General features: G+C 43.8%; 1 protein-coding gene across 1 annotated transcript in view; it reads left to right on the top strand.

Moving 5' to 3' along the window:
- The window catches only part of TNMD (tenomodulin), a 136,269-nt gene that overhangs the window by 64,025 nt on the left and 55,488 nt on the right, over positions 1–16,756 (top strand). The window contains exon 4 of the mRNA XM_030208713.1: positions 8,765–8,866. Within this exon, the coding sequence (XP_030064573.1) occupies positions 8,765–8,866 (102 nt within the window). The remainder of the gene's footprint in view (positions 1–8,764; positions 8,867–16,756) is intronic.

Here is a 16,756-nt window from a genome sequence, read left to right as displayed (position 1 = left end):
CAGTGTGTAGAGGGTAAGCCTATCTCTGGACAGCCTTTAGTTGTTCGCTTCATGAGAGTTTTGCTTTTGTCAAAGCCCCCAGTCAAACCTCCACCAGTGTCATGGGATCTCAATGTTGTTCTCACCCAGCTGATGAAACCTCCTTTTGAGCCACTGAATTCCTGCCATCTGAAGTACTTGACCTGGATGGTCATTTTTTTTGGTGGCTGATACTTCAGCTCATAGAGTGAGTGAGCTTCAGGCCCTGGTAGTGCATGCACCTTATATCAAGTTCCATCACAACACAGTAGTCCTCCACACGCACCCTAAGTTCCTGCCAAAGGTGGTATCGGAGTCCCATCTGAACCAGTCAGTCGTCTTGCCAACATTCTTTCCCCATCCTTATACCTGCCCTGGAGAAAGCAGTTTGCATACCTTGGACTGCAAGAGAGCATTGGCCTTTTACGTGGAGCGGTCAAAGCCCTTCAGACAGTCCGCCCAGTTGTTTGTTTCTTTTGATCCCAACAGAAGGGGAGTCGCCATCAGAAAACGCACAATCTCCAATTGGCTAGCAGATTGCATTTCCTTCACTTATGCCCAAGCTGGGCTGACTCTAGAGGGCCATGTTACGGCTCATAATGTTAGAGCCATGGCTGCGTCAGTGGCTCACTTAAAGTCAGCCTCCATTGAAGAGATTTGCAAGGCTGCAACGTGGTCATCAGTCCACACATTCACATCTCACTACTGCCTTCAGCAGGATACCCGACGCGACAATCGGTTTGGGCAGTCAGTGCTGTAGAATCTGTTCAGGGTTTAGAATCCAACTCCACCCCCCTAGACCCATTTTTGCTCTGTTCCAGGCTGCACTCCCAGTTAGTTGTTTATGGTTTCAGGTCAATCTATGTTATGTCCTTGCTGTTGCGAGGCCCAAATAACCAATGTTCATTGTTTTGAGTGAGCCTGGTTGCTAGGGATACCCCACATGTGAGAACAAGCAGCCTGCTTGTCCTCGGAGAAAGTGAAGATACTTACCTATAGCAGATATTCTCCGAGGACAGCAGGCTGATTGTTCTCACAAACCCACCCACCTCCCCTTTGGAGTCGTTGTTGTTTATTTGTTTTTATGCTGTTTGATTAAACTAAGGAGGCACGCTCACACAGTGGGCGGGAAGTTGTCTGCGCATGCGCGATGTGCGCTGCACCCACGCCAGAAGACTCTGGCAAAACTTTATTTATATTTTGCATGCAAAATGCGGATTCCTGGGCCGACACGGATGTCAACCCACATGTGAGAACAATCAGCCTGCTGTCCTTGGAGAATACCTGTTACAGGTAAGTATCTTTGCTTTAATCCTTGAAATATGGTCATGTCAAGACAACACTAATATTTTGTGTAGCTCTGGTTTGTATATAATGTTTATATTTTTATATGTATATATTTTGGCATTTATATTTTGTATATTTATTTTATTTATATATTTGTATTCCTACTGTCATTTACAATATTATTGTCTGTTCACAATTAATGGTTTGTTGAACACCCTTGTAATTTACAAGATCATTGACTGGGAGGAGGTTCCATGATTTCCCATTTTTTCTTAGGGGTCCTTTTACTAAGCTGCGGTAAGCACTACTGCATGCTTACTGCAGCTAAAAATGCTTTACTGTGGGGCATGCTCAGACATTCCGTGGTAATTTTGTGATTGGCATGCGCTACCCATGCACTAAAAAATAAAATGCATTTTTTAGCGCTGGGAGCAAGTCTGGAGGCAGAAAGTGAGTGTACTTGCAGCTACATTGCCATGTACTAATTGAATAGTGCATGGTTAGCGCATGAGCTCTGACTGCCTACAAAATAGGTGGCTGTAGGGTCTCACATGCTAATTGTCATACACTAATAAGAAAATTAGAGCATGGCCATTAATACAGAAAATAGAAAAATTGGCCATTTTACCCCTGAGATAAAAATGGCCTTAGCGTGATGGAATGACCTATGTAAGGACGTGCTAAAGCCACATTTTACCACAATTTGGTAAGAGTCCTTTAGCACATCTACAGAAATTACTAGTTTCTGAATCACTGACTCATCAATAAATTATCTGGTATTTATATCCCTATATTTTAACTAGATATGCTTCCTGCTGTTTTCATTCTTATCCTTCCAAAGTGAATGTTAAGATTTTATACTTATTTAATTTCAAACTAGCTGCCTGCTACCTTTATTTTCATCTCTTCCCTGTCTAATATTTGGTTTTATATATTCTTTATTTCCCTCTTTCATTTCATGAGCTAACAAGCATGAAAAATGCTGCTTTAAAACGTTATAGATTTATTAAACCCTGGGGGTTCTTCTCAGTTTATAAAATCTGTGTCTCAGTAATCAGATTGCAGTTGAACACTCACCCATTGGGTATAATTCCAGTTGTCAGCTCTGCTTTCCAATCTACACCACCATTGGTCTGTAATAAAGAGCTCTTGATTTGGGTGGATGAGAAATTCAAAATTTGAAACAATTTATTACAAGTTCATTATAGAATATGTTGTAATAATAACCCATTTCAAGCTGGAAAACCAGAGGAAGGTAAGAAAGTGGTGTGCTGCCTCTACATATGAGTACAAAGAAAGAAATCTACAAGATATGGAAAAGATTTGTATGAAAAAGATATTATAAAATGATATATGGATTGGGCACATCAAGATTATAGCAGCAAAATATGTCCCCTTGGGTTCCAAAAATGATCTTTGGTGAGTGTACTATCATCCTATGGGGAATCTCTATTGGAAATCACAGATTGATATTTTCCAGCTATAGTCATAACCATTATCCTCTCCCCTCTCCAGTCGGTTCAAAACTCTGCTGCCCATCTCATCTTCCGCCAGGGTCACTTTACTCATACTACCCCTCTCCTCAAGACCCTTCACTGGCTCCCTATCCGTTTTCGCATCCTGTTCAAACTTCTTCTACTAACCTATAAATGTACTCACTCTGCTGCTCCCCAGTATCTCTCCACACTCGTCCTTCCCTACACCCCTTCCCGTGCACTCCGCTCCATGGATAAATCCTTCTTATCTGTTCCCTTCTCCACTACTGCCAACTCCAGACTTCGCGCCTTCTGTCTCGCTGCACCCTACGCCTGGAATAAACTTCCTGAGCCCCTACGTCTTGCCCCATCCTTGGCCACCTTTAAATCTAGACTGAAAGCCCACCTCTTTAACATTGCTTTTGACTCGTAACCACTTGTAACCACTCGCCTCCACCTACCCTCCTCTCTTCCTTCCCATTCACATTAATTGATTTGATTTGCTTACTTTATTTTTTGTCTATTAGATTGTAAGCTCTTTGAGCAGGGACTGTCTTTCTTCTATGTTTGTGCAGCGCTGCGTATGCCTTGTAGCGCTATAGAAATGCTAAATAGTAGTAGTAATAGTAATAACCATTATATTGTATCTTCTACATATATGTCGTTTCCTTAGAGCTCTATTTTGAAGATTTCACATAGACAATTATACCCCATGGTTCAAGTGATCACCTGGGCAGCTGCCTAGAGCATACCTGTCGAGTGGGAACTGTATACACAAACAAATGTATTAATTTTGGGACTGGATTGATATCCAGGAGGCCAAATAAGCAGTTCAGATTTATAAATCCTCACACAGTGACTCAATTGACTCCATTACAGTTATTCTGAACCATGGTTTGTACTAATATATTTCAAAGTCAGTTATAACTTCAATAGTGGCAAAGGCAATCAATATGTAGCAACAGAACTTTAACTGTAGCAAAACTATTTACAATGGGTCTCCCCATTTCAAGCCCCTTGAACCCCCCTCCCCCGTATCTGAAGAGGCAGGAGGAATGCCCACTCGTTCCTGCCTCCGGCACCATAGTCCATAAAATGGGGGTGTTCTGCTTCATGCAGTGCATCCTGGATACACTGGGCTGGGCCAGTCTGCCATATAAAGGAAAAATTTCCTTATATAGTAGACTAGCCCCACCCAGTGTATCCCAGGATGCACCGCATGGGGCAGTACACCACCATTTTGTGGATGACAGCACCAGAAGCAGGAGCAAGTGGGCATTGTTCATCCCTCTTCAGGTACAAGGGTCTGGGGACTTGCAAAAGGGGTTGCGGGGTGGATAGATGCCACTAGACACCAGGGAGTAGTTCTTTTACAGTCAGAGGAAAGGAGTCATTGACTCAGCACTTTCGTTCATCCCACAAAATAGTGCTGTGGTCCAATGGTCTTTCTTCAAACTCCATACAATCTGCTCCATTATGACACTCTTAGACCTACCAGCAACCAATATTCTTGTCCACTCCCTCATAATCAATCAGCCTGACTACTGTAACATCTTATACAGAGAACTTAGAACTAAGGATCTCCGACATTTGCAAATGGTCTAAAATATTGCCGTTAAACTATAAATTTGATCATGTTAACCATTTGCTCAAAGCAGCACATTGGCTTCCACTGACCCATCAAATAACTTACAAATTGCTCCTTCTTGTCTATAAAATTCACAGCTCTGGTAGACCAGCTTAATTATGTCATCTTCTCACTCCTTATTGCCCATCCTGTACACTCAGGTCTGCCCAACAGAATCAACTTGTAATCCCTTCTTTCTGTGAAATCAGATATGACACTACAGGACAATCCATTTTTTTCAGTTCAGGGCCCTGAGCTTTGGAATAAACTGCCAGTTCACTTGCGGCTATCATCATCCTTACACAAATTTAAGGCCAACTAGAAAACCTTTCTATTCAACGATGCATATAGCTGGTTACTTGTACTAACGTCACCTACCGTGAGAGCAGAAGCACCCTGGACATTACAACTTCACCATCCCTTTGTACCCCCCCCCCTCCCCAACTTTCCTTTAATCATGGTATTTCTTCCCCTCTTCCCTCACTATTGGTTATTTCTCAGCACCTTTATTTTCTTATTTCTCTTTCATTTGTTATTGTAAGCCACTCAGATATTGCTCGATAGATGGGATATAAACCCTTAACTAGGAAACTTAGAAAGGGGGCCACCAGACCACCAGGGACTTTATTTTTAAATTGAGGTTGGGTAGGGAAGAGGGAGGAGGGAGATGTATCACTAGACACCAGGGCAATATAAAGTTGAGAGGAAGGGAGGGGTCCAGCCAAGTTGGGGGGGGGTGCCATTAGACACCAGGAGAGATCATTTCTTTTTAATATTGTAAGGAGAGGGATGGGAGGGAATGGGCTTAGGCAGGAGGGTGCTGGTACTGTTGCGGGTGGGACGGTGCCAAGGGGACATTTATTTTAAACCGCAAGGGCTCTATACCAGCCTCAGACCTGGTGGTAGGTTTCTGGCATTGAGCTCTCATGATACACATCAACGCACAGACCTGCAGACCTGCATTGCTGTAGGGTGGATAGTAAGGTCTAGCATGCATTTTAATCTGTTGTGCATTGAAATCTACCATGAGAGTAAACGTCAGTGTGGAAACCTTTTTTGCAAATAGCAACCATTAATGAGCATGTGCCCTAGAGTATCTCCTTGATATAGATCCTATTAGATATACAAAGATCCTTCAGGACATCTGCTGAGGTGATAAGGAATGATGTTATGCTGTAGCCTTCAGATGTTCCTGAACCCAAGAGCTGTGTCCAGGGCATCTCGTCATTTACAATACTAGCTTAGTTTTCTCTTCTCCTTTCTATGATTAGAGGGAAAGTAGAGGGAATCCCCCCCCCCCCCTCCCACACACACTCAAGCGTCCATCCAAGTTAGCAACTTTTTAGGTTCTGTTTCCTACACTTCAGTATCACACTTTATGTTTAACTGACTACTGGTCTGGGTGATACAGTAAAAGGTTCAATATTTTTGAGACCTAGATTGATAAGGCTTGGCTTGAAGGCTCTCCGTAGCACATGGAAGGTCAAAGGCCAGGAGGTGTAAAACCTAAGACACTGCTCCTATGTGGAGTTTCTGTTATGTCAAAGAAGGATTCTGCTCCATAGAGCCCCTCACTGATATTGGACTCTCCCCTTGTCCAACCACTTTCCTGTAATTTCCAGCTTCCTCTAGAGTAGAGAGGTGTGGTAGCCATGTTAGTCCACTTTTAAAGGTAATCAATAGAAATAAAACAAAATTAAACATGAAAAAGAAAATAAGATGATACCTTTTTTATTGGACATAACTTAATACATTTATTGATTAGCTTTCGAAGGTTGCCCTTCTTCGTCAGATCGGAAATAAGCAAATGTTGGTAGATGACAGTATATATAAGTGAAACATCAAAGCATTCCAGTGACAGTCTAACAGGATGGGGGTGGATAGGTGAAAGACAGAAAGAGGGACAGGTGAGATATGCATGGAGACAGGAGGGTGACAAAGCAGTACGATTTTCAAAGCAGTACAATTTTATGGTTTACAACGGGCTAGAAAACCCAGATCTTTGTTAAGTCCTATCTGGTGGGTGTCAAAATATTTAAACATTCTGACTTCAAAGGTCTTACATTCCTGTATTGTTTTAATGTTCTCTTTTAAGATTCTTACCATGAAGTCACTGGTACAGTTTTCTGGTTTTGTAAAGTGCTGCCCCACAGGCATGATATCTTTATTAGTACTGGCCTTTTTCACATGGTGTCTATGTAAATTAAATCTCTTCTTTAGCATCTGACTGGTTTCTCCAATGTAGCAGCCTTCGTTGCATTTTCTACACTGAATGATATATACCGCATTGGAAGATGAGCATGTGAAATATTCCTTAATGTTGAATATTTTTCCTTTGTGAATGACTGTGGGGTCCTGCGAAATGTTTTGGCATAGTTTGCAGCTGGATATATTGCAAGGATGTGTACCATTCTTTTCTTTTTGAGTCGGTGTTGGGAGCTTACTCCTAATTAGCTTGTGCTTTAAGTTAGGTGGTTGTCGGAAGGCCAGCACTGGTGGGGATGTCATGCCTGTGGGGCAGCACTTTACAAAACCAGAACACTGTACCAGTGACTTCATGGCAAGAATCTTAAAAGGTAAATTTAAAACAATACAGGAATGTAAGACCTTTGAAGTCCATCATCCCCCTGATTTTTCACAGTATTTCTGATTTCTATGACTGGAGAAGCATCCAGTCAACAGGTAATTTCTCTATGTGGCAGCTAGCTTAGGGGCCTTTTACAAAGGCGTGTTAGGCACTAACCTGCTTATAATCGAACGAGAAAAACGCCCAAGTTCCGACCTAAATCGGGAGATGGACGTTTATCCCACAAAAACGAATAACACGGTATAATCGAAAGCCGAACTTAGACGTTTTCAACTGCACTTCATCGCGGAAGCGTACAAAGTTGACGGGGGCGTGTCGGAGGCATGGTGAATGCGGGACTGGGGCATGGTTATCACCCGAACAGAGATGGGTGCCTTTCGCCGATAATGGAAAAAAAGTATGCGTTTGTAGCTAGAATTTAGGGCACTTTTCCTGGACCCTGTTTTTTCACGAGTAAGGCCCCAAAAAGTGCCCTAAATGACCAGATTACCACCAGAGGGAATCGGGGATGACCTCCCCTGACTCCCTCCACAAAAAAATGATGTTTCACAACTTTTTATTTTCACCCTCAAATGTCATACCCACCTCCCTGGCAGCGGTATGCAGGTCCCTGGAGCAGTTGTTAGGGGGTGCAGTGGACTTCAGGCAGGTGGACCCAGGCCCATCCCCCCCCTACCTGTTACAATTGTGCTGCTTAATGCTTAGTCGTCCAACCTCCCCCCCCCAAACCCACTGTACCCACATGTAGGTGCCCCCCTTCACCCCTTTAGGGCTATAGTAATGGTGTAGACTTGTGGCCAGTGGGTTTTGAGGGGGATTTGGGGGGCTCAACACACAAGGGAAGGGTGCTATGCACCTGGGAGCTCTTTTACCTTTTTTTTGTTTTTGTAAAAGTGCCCCCTAGGGTGCCCGGTTGGTGTCCTGGCATGTGAGTGGGACCAGTGCACTACGAATCCTGGCCCCTCCCACGAACAAATGCCTTGGATTTATTCGTTTTTCAGCTGGGCGCTTTCATTTTCCATTATCACTGAAAAGCAAAAACGCCCAGCTCACAAATTGTCGAATAAAACATGGACGTCTATTTTTTTCGAAAATACGGTTCGGTCCGTCCCTTCACGGACCCGTTCTCGGAGATAAACGCCCATGGAGATAGACATTTTCGTTCGATTATGCCCCTCCACGTGTGTGCAATGCAAGCCTAAACGAGACTATCGCCAGGCTACCAAGCTGCCCTGGTGGTAATTTTAGATTTGGTGTGCACCCATAATGCCTGGATGATTTATTTATTTATTTCCTCTTACGTTCATCGTTTCTGGCAGTAATTGGCAGTTGGTGCATGCCGACCAGTCACTTAGCATGTAGCACATAAGCCCTTACCGCTAGATCAATGGGTAGCGTTAAGGTCTCAGGTCAGTTTGGACACTCACCAATTTCAGTTTTACCACATGCCATTTTTCCCATCCCAATTAAAAAAAAAACCCTTTTTTGCAGAAGCGGTAAAAACTGGCCCGGCATGCACCCAATACACGCACCTACACTACCACAGGATACTTTTTACCGCAGCTTAGTAAAAGGATCCCTTACTGTTTACCAGTCATTCAGATCACACTGGCACTTTTGGGGTCTTTCCTACTGAAATATTCCATCTTTACTTTCTGTGCCAATTTCATTCCTGCTAGTGTCTGCAGTTTAAAATATTGGAATATTGTCTTAAGGTACAAATGTCATTATTTATCCCATTCATTTTTCAAAACATCTTCTTTGTTTTAGGGAATTACTGGAATCTTCCTAGTTGGACTTCAGAAGTGCTTCATCAAAAATCAGATTAAATATATCCCTGAAATTACTGATGCAGAAACTGAAGAACCTGAGGTGTGTACACAGATAACTGTAGCCATTAGGACACAGGTTGGCAATCAAGACAATATGTAATAACGTTACTTATCATGAAGAGGGAGATCCTGTAGAGAATCAGCTGCACGAGGGGATGAGTTCTTCATCAACCCTAGCAAGAACCAGCTGCCCTCAACTCTTCTAGTGTGCTACTCTTTCCTAAATGCCAGCACCACAAGTTATTGCAAAACTCACAGGCAAGCTGTGCTAATCTCACAATGCATGAGATTCACACAGCCAGCCCATAAATCTTAGAGCTGCTTACATTGCTAGCATTTGGAAGGTAGCGTGTGCTGCCTGGAAGAATTTTGCAAGTGCCATATGGCATGCATGCTCTAAGACAATCCTGGTTTTAGAAAACTGTGGTATATATCAACATATCCTATGACACAGCCCTAGTTTATAATATCAGGCAATTTTCAAATCTATAAGTGCTTTCCTTGGTGGACTTTGCATCAGTTCTCAAAGGGAAAGACTTTTAGGATATCCACTAAGAATATACTTTCAGTAATAGAGATATGCTCTAGCTACTCAAACAGACTAACCTGCCTCAAAGCTACACATGCAGAAACTTCCAGTTCCTCTGCTGCATAGGCACTAGCAGGGCAGCTTCCTGCGGTTGCTGTCTACACAGGAAGAGCTTGCAGCAGTTTCCTGTGTAGGTCTTGCTGTATAATATCTATACTGTATCTCAGAAAGGTAAGTGACATTGCAATAGAAGCATTGTAGGAAGGATAAAGAAGAACATTCATTACATACCGGCAGCACATTGCTCAGGACCAGGTTAAAAAGGTGCCCACCATTATTTTATGCACCAGAGCTAAAGAAGGTAGTAGCAATAATGCAAAACCTTCAGGAGAAGATAATGTCCCTGGTGCAGCAGTAGGCCATGGTGAAGTGATCAGGAGATAAACCACAGAAATTAATGAAAATGTTAAGAGGACAAAATAAGTTAGATGGACGGCTAGGAGATAATATACTGTCTAAGGACCTAACTCTGAAAAGCATAAGTAAATAACTGAGCTTCAAACAATTTATGAAACAAAAAGTAATTAATTTCTGTTCAAACCTCCAGTGGCAAGCTACTCCACAAAGTTGGACCTGAACATTAAAAAGCAGAAACACGAGTGCTCGTCAATCTGGCGTTAATAATACAAAAACTGCAAGTAAGCACTGCTGAGAAGACTGCAACATTCTTTTGGGTTTATTTGGCCTCAATAAAGCAGCCAAATACTTAGCTTAAGCAAAATGAAAATAATGAAAAACCATAATCAGAGTTTTAAACCTTAATCTCATATCAAGGGAAAGGAGATGGGATTTGATATACTGCCTTTCTGTGATTACAATCAAAGTGGTTTATATATTATATTCAGGTATTTATGTTGTACCTGGGGCAATGGAGGGTTAGGTGACTTGCCCAGAGCCACAAGGAGCTATGGTGGGAATTGAACCCAGTTCTGTTGGTTTTATGGCCACTGAATTAACCATTAGGCTATCCCTCCATCCCCAGTAGAGTGTGGTCAAAATTTGTGTAATGTGAGTCAATCTTTATTTTGCATGTTAAGAAACTTGCAGCTGTGTTTTGAAATAACTGTAAACTCCATGTGTTAGTCCCAAGCAACCCAACAAACAGTGAATTAGAATAGTCAAGACTATTCATAATCAAAGCATAGATTGAAGCTGACAAATCCCTATTTTCCAAAAAAGCCTAAGGTGACTCAATTGATGAAGACAACAATAGGAACCTCTGGATAAGCCCCTGGGAGGCAATTCTATAAATGGATGCCTGCATTTGGGCATCCAATGTTGCATTGTGAGAGACTGTTCTATAAGGGCATCTGGGCACTTGGATTCCTTTACAGAATGCTAGAATAATATGGCATCGACCTGGAGGGGCCGATATTCAGACTGCAGGAGTTTGCCAGATTGCCTCCTGCGGTTGGCGCTGAGCCCGAATATTCAATGCCAGGTCGTTTCCAGTGGCCAGCAGTAAATATCCAGTTTATATTTGGCAGGTATAAATATAACCAGCCAAGTCAATAATCAGCACTGGCCTGTTAAGTATAAACAGGCCAAAGATAGGTCTGCTATTTCGGTGGCCAAATATGGTCACCAAACATAGCCAGCGATGCACTAAATATTCGCTGATAGCCGCCTATATCGCACGATATATCTGGTTATGCACTAATTGCTGACCAGGAATATTCAGTGGGAAATAACTGGTATCTCCCGCTGTATATTTACGGATAGCTGGCTAAGTGCTATTTAACCAGCCGGGAGCCATTCCTGTGCTGAATATCAGGCAGGGTGTAACCGTGGGCACCAAAATACAGCAAAGATACAAATAACTTACAGTGTTCTGTAATCTGCGCACATAAGTGGCATCACCGCCTATACTCCGCTCATGCGAAAACTCCCTTGCCATTGCACGCTATCCTGCTTATTTTCGAAGGAGAAGGGTGGCCATCTTCCGACACAAATCGGGAGATGGCCAGCCTTCTCCTAAGGCCGGCCAAATTGGTATAATCGAAAGCCGATTTTGGCCGGCTTCAACTGCTTTCCATCACAGGGCCAGCCAAAGTTCAAGGGGGCGTGTCGGCAGTGTACTGAAGGCGGGACAGGGGCGTGGTTAAGAGATGGCCGTCCTCGGCCGATAATGGAAAAAAGAAGGCCGGCCTTGACGAGCATTTGGCCAACTTTACTTGGTCCCTTTTTGTTCATGACCAAGCCTTGAAAAGGTGCCCGAACTGGCCAGATGACCACCGGAGGGAATTGGGGATCATCTCCCCTTACTCCCCCAGTGGTCACCAACCCCCTCCCACCCAAAAAATAAAAATAAAAAACATTTTTTTGCCAGCCTCTATGCCAGCCTCAAATGTCATACCCAGCTCCATCACAGCACTATGCAGGTCCCTGGAGCAGTTTTTAGTGGGTACTGCAGTGCACTTCAGGCAGGCGGACCCAGGCCCATCCCCCCCCCACCTGTTACACTTGTGGTGGTAAATGGGAACCCTCCAAAACCCACCCGAAACCCACTGTACCCACATCTAGGTGCCCCCCGTTACTCTTTAAGGGCTATGGTAGTGGTGTACAGTTGTAGGGAGTGGGTTTGGGGGAGGTTGGGGGGCTCAGCACCCAAGGTAAGGGAGCTATGTACCTGGGAGCAATTTGTGAAGTCCACTGCAGTGCCCCCTAGGTGCCCGGTTGGTGTCCTGGCATGTGAGGGGGACCAGTGCACAACAAATGCTGGCTCCTCCCATGACCAAATGGCTTGGATTTGGCCGGTTTTGAGATGGCCGCCATTAGTTTCCATTATCAGCGAAAACCAATGTCGGCCATCTCTAAGGGCACCCCAAATGTTGAGATTTGGCCGGTGGCGACCGTAGTATCGAAACGAAAGATGGCCGCCCATTTTGTTTCGATAATACGGTATGGTACACCGCTTTACGGAGCCATCATTAGAGATGGGCGCCCCCGTTTGATTATGCCCCTCGTTGCCGTTTATGTGCATCCTTACAGAATAGTGCCTAGTCAATTTGCTGCCACTTCTGCGCGTAAGCATGCATTTACCCACAAAAGTGCTTCTATTCTGTACGTTTATGCACACAATGTGGTATATAAATGCATGTCCCCAGTTACAGAATTAGCATATTTCTCATTGCTCCTTATAGTGGTTCTCAGTTTCAATTTATTCTTGATATACCACAAAATCATAGTAAAATATCTAAGCTGTTTATGTTAAAGCTAGAGTTGAAATGGGGGACACAATTATCAAGATAAGACAGAGACAAAAAGAAATGATATGAATGAACAAAGGAAAATTAAAGAGGAAAGTATTTTACAATCTCAAAATTGAGGAAAGGGAAATGGGGTGGGGAAAAACAAAAAGGTAATATGCTGCATTAAAATTACAAGATTTCACTATGGGGTCAGTTTAAAATTTGTGGAAAAGCTTGGGTAAAGAGATTTGTTAAAACATAAGAACATACAAATAGCCATACTGGGTCAGATCAATGGTCCATCTAGCCCAGTATCCTGCTTCCAACAGTGGCCAATCCAGGTCACAAGTACTTGACAGAAACCCAAATAGTAGTACAATCCAGTCTACAAAAGTTTAGCACAGTCAATGTTGAACCCAGCAGATTGCCAGCATGCCAGGTGCCCTTGGCCTGGATTGGCCGCTGTAGTGGAAAGGATGCTGGGTTCGATGGACCCTTGGTCTTTTCCCAGTGTGGCATTACTTATGTACTTATGTAACCCACAACCTTCCATGTTAAAGATAAGCACCAAACCACTAAGCTAATAAATCTGCAAAGATTTGAGGCTATTTTAAAATGTATTGAAGGAGGATTCAGTCCTAAGTGAAGGCGTATTCTATAGAGAGGGAGCAATAACACTGAAAGAGGTATTTTGAATAGTATCAAGCCATGTGTGACAAAAACTGGGAACAGTAAGTAAATGATGTGAAGAATGAAGATGAACGAAAAGTGCTTTGTGCTCTCCTGGAACTTGGATTAGGGTCTTCTCTCCCCATCAGAGTGACAGATTTTCACTCTGCACTTCATAGTTGGATGTCTCAGGAACAGTTACTAACAGTCCAGTATCAGACACATGTGACAGGGTTATCAGAGTTGCGAGAACCATGACGAGGATATTACTAAGGCTCTCTGCTTTCACTGTTGAATAGTAGAGACATGAGGCAGGCTTCCCTCTCTCTCCAGCTCTAGTAATGTTCTGATGACAAATTGGATGCAAGACAGTGCGATAATGCCTCCCGGTCAGCATCAGTGGCATAAATTTCACCTAAACTGCCCCTGCAGTGCAGTAGAGCCCAAGAAAGAACAGAGTCTACTTACAGCTGCTCCTAGATCTTCTGAGGTGGACTTCCCATTCTAGAAGCGTTTTCCAACATTGTTGCTTAAGCGCCCTTAATTTGAACTTCTTTTTCTGGTGGCAAGACTCTTCTGGGGCTTCACTTACCAACACCCTGGCCTAAACCACAAATACCATAGCAAAATGGTTTAGTCTACTATACTTTGACAACCTCAATATGCCTTTCACAGGATGAAGTGGGGGAGCACAGACCTTAGTAAAAAGAACTTTTTACATTAACATTGGCCATTATTGACCAGATACACTACCGGGCTCATTTTTGAAAGAGAAGGAAGCCCATCTTTCAACACAAATCGGAAGATGGGTGTCCTTCTCACAGGGTCGTCCACATTGGTATAATCAAAAGCCGATTTTGGACGTCGCCAACTGCTTTCCGTCGCAGGGACGGCCAAAGTTCAAGGGGGCATATCGGAGGCGTAGCGAAGGTGGGACTTGGGCGTGACTAAGACATGGACGTCCTCGACCCATAATGGAAAAAAAGGGTGTCTCTGATGAGCACTTGGATGACTTTACCTGGTCGTGTTTTTCTTACGACCAAGGCACAAAAAGGTGACCAAAATGACCAGATGACCACCGGAGAGAACCGGGGATGACCTCCCCTGAATCCCCCAGTGGTCACTAATACCCTCCCACCCTCAAATTCAAAATATTGATTGCCAGCCTCAGATGTCATACTCAGGTCCATGACAGCAGTATGCAGGTCCCTGGAGCAGTTTTAATGGGTGCAGTGCACTTCAGGCAGGCGGATCCAGGCCCATTCCCCCCCCCCCCACACCTGTTACGTTTGTGCAGGAAAGAGCGAACCCTACAAAACATATCACAAACCCACTGTACCCATGTCTAGGTGCCCCCCTTTACCTGTAAGGGGTATGGTAGTGGTGTACAGTTGTGGGTAGTGGGTTTTGGGGGGGGGGGTTGGGGGGCTCAGCACACAAGGTAAGGGAGCTATGTTCCTGGGAGCAATTTCTGAAGTCCACTGCAGTGTCCCCTAGGGTGCCCGGTTGGTGTTCTGGCATGTCAGGGGGACCAGTGCACTACAAATGCTGGCTCCTCCCACGACCAAAGGGCTTGAATTTGGTCATTTCTGAGATGGGCGTCCTTCGTTTCCATTATCGCCGAAAATCAGAAATGACCAAGTCTAGGGACGACCATCTCTAAGGACGACCAAAATTTCAAGATTTTGGCATCCCCGACCATATTATCGAAACGAAAGATGGACGTCCATCTTGTTTTGATAATACAGGTTTCCCTGCCCCTCCATCGGGATGTTTTGCGAGGACGTCCTCAACAAAACTTGGGCATCCCTATCAATTATGCCCCTCCACAGGTTCTTTTCGTATATTATGTCTATGAAAAAAAAAATCCTTTAGCACATCTGGCCTTTATTATCAGTAACTGTGCTAAACTGAAGCCTAATCATTCCAAGTTATACATGAATAAGAATGTTATATAAATGAAAGTAATACTACTTAAGTTTCAGGCAGAGGTTAGTAGATTAGATAATAATTGTTCACATGTGGATCATCTACTTCTAATAATAGATATGATATACTGCTTTCTAGAGAAAAGTGATTTCAGTGATGCATAAATTCAAACTGAAAAGCTAAATGAAAACAAGTCAAACTGTAGCACCAGATGACAGGCTCATCTTGTTAAGATGACTTCCAAAGCAATGGGACTTGGATGCTCTCCAGTAGTGATTACTTCAAAGGCCTTAATGTGTTGAAGCCCATTCTGTTTTCAATAAGTACATTGATATGATAGCAGTAATTTGCAGCCTACAGTAGCAGACATTAAAGTCCATGTATTAAGGTGCACTGATGCTTCTGGAAATGCTAAAAAGCACTAGAAATGCTGTTCCCATGTGCAGTATAGTTTATGCAACTTAACAGTGCTTTAAGGGGAGTAGTTAGTAAGATGTGGTGAAAGTCGAGCTTTTATCTCACTCTTAGGTACCACAGCAGTGAGTAACCTGAGCTCAGTACCATAGGTTAGTCACTCACAGGGCTTTTTTTGAGGGGGTACTTGGGGGTACTGAGTACCAGCACCTTTTCCGTTGTCTGCTAAAATTGGCCCGTGGTCCCTAAGTTTTAATGAAAGAGCTCAGGTTTTACACAGCTATTCTGCCTTGTCTTAGATTCTGTGACCGGTTGCAAGGGGCATGGCTATTGTGGGGTGGGTCCCTCAATGATCACCCCACACCTGAAGGGTGGCCTGGCATTTGAGTACCGGCAACTTTTTCGCTAGAAAAAATGCACTGGTCACTCACATAGTATATGCATAGCACTGCTTGTGATCAACCTCTTAACCAGCATTATGTTACCATCCCAGGAGCATCGAGCTACAAAGCAATAGTCTGATGTTTCCGGGCACTTAATAAGTGAGCTGGTCAAAGAGGCAGAGCTTCCTCTGATACCCTCCAATCAAACCCCCTCAACTAAGAAGTACCCCTCCCCCAATAAAAGCTCCCTCCACCAGGAGCCCCTCCCTTAATAAAAGTTCCCTTTACTGGGAAGCCATCTACAAGTACAAGCCTCCTCTACCAGAAAGCCCCCCAATCAAAGTTCCCTGACTTAGAAGCAACTCTTACCCAGAAGACCATTCCCAATCAGACATCCTCCCTCCCCCCCCAATCACCAGTTGCTCCTGCCCTAGCCAGTGTCAAGTTCAAAATGGCACCAGCAAACCCTAGGTGTCGTCTCGTAGTACTACCACTAACGGTCAAGCTGCTATATAAGGGCTTTATACTCTTATATTGTAGCTTGACTCATTGTGTGGTTGCCAGCATTATTTTGAACCCATTGCTGGCAAGGGCAGGAGTGACTGGAGATCACTCCAGGATACCATTAGACCCCAGGAATTTTCAAGGTAGGTCCAGGAGGCCCTATGGGAGGGTGATGAAGCATTGCCAAATAGGGTGGGTCCTTCTGGATTGGAGAGACTTTGCTGGGGGGGGGGGGAATCCTTCCAAGTTGG

This window comes from Microcaecilia unicolor, chromosome 7 (genome assembly GCF_901765095.1).
Source record: "Microcaecilia unicolor chromosome 7, aMicUni1.1, whole genome shotgun sequence".
NCBI lineage: Eukaryota > Metazoa > Chordata > Amphibia > Gymnophiona > Siphonopidae > Microcaecilia > Microcaecilia unicolor.
The sequence above is the reverse complement of the archived record's forward strand: the minus strand, read 5'-3'. Positions and strand labels throughout refer to the sequence as shown.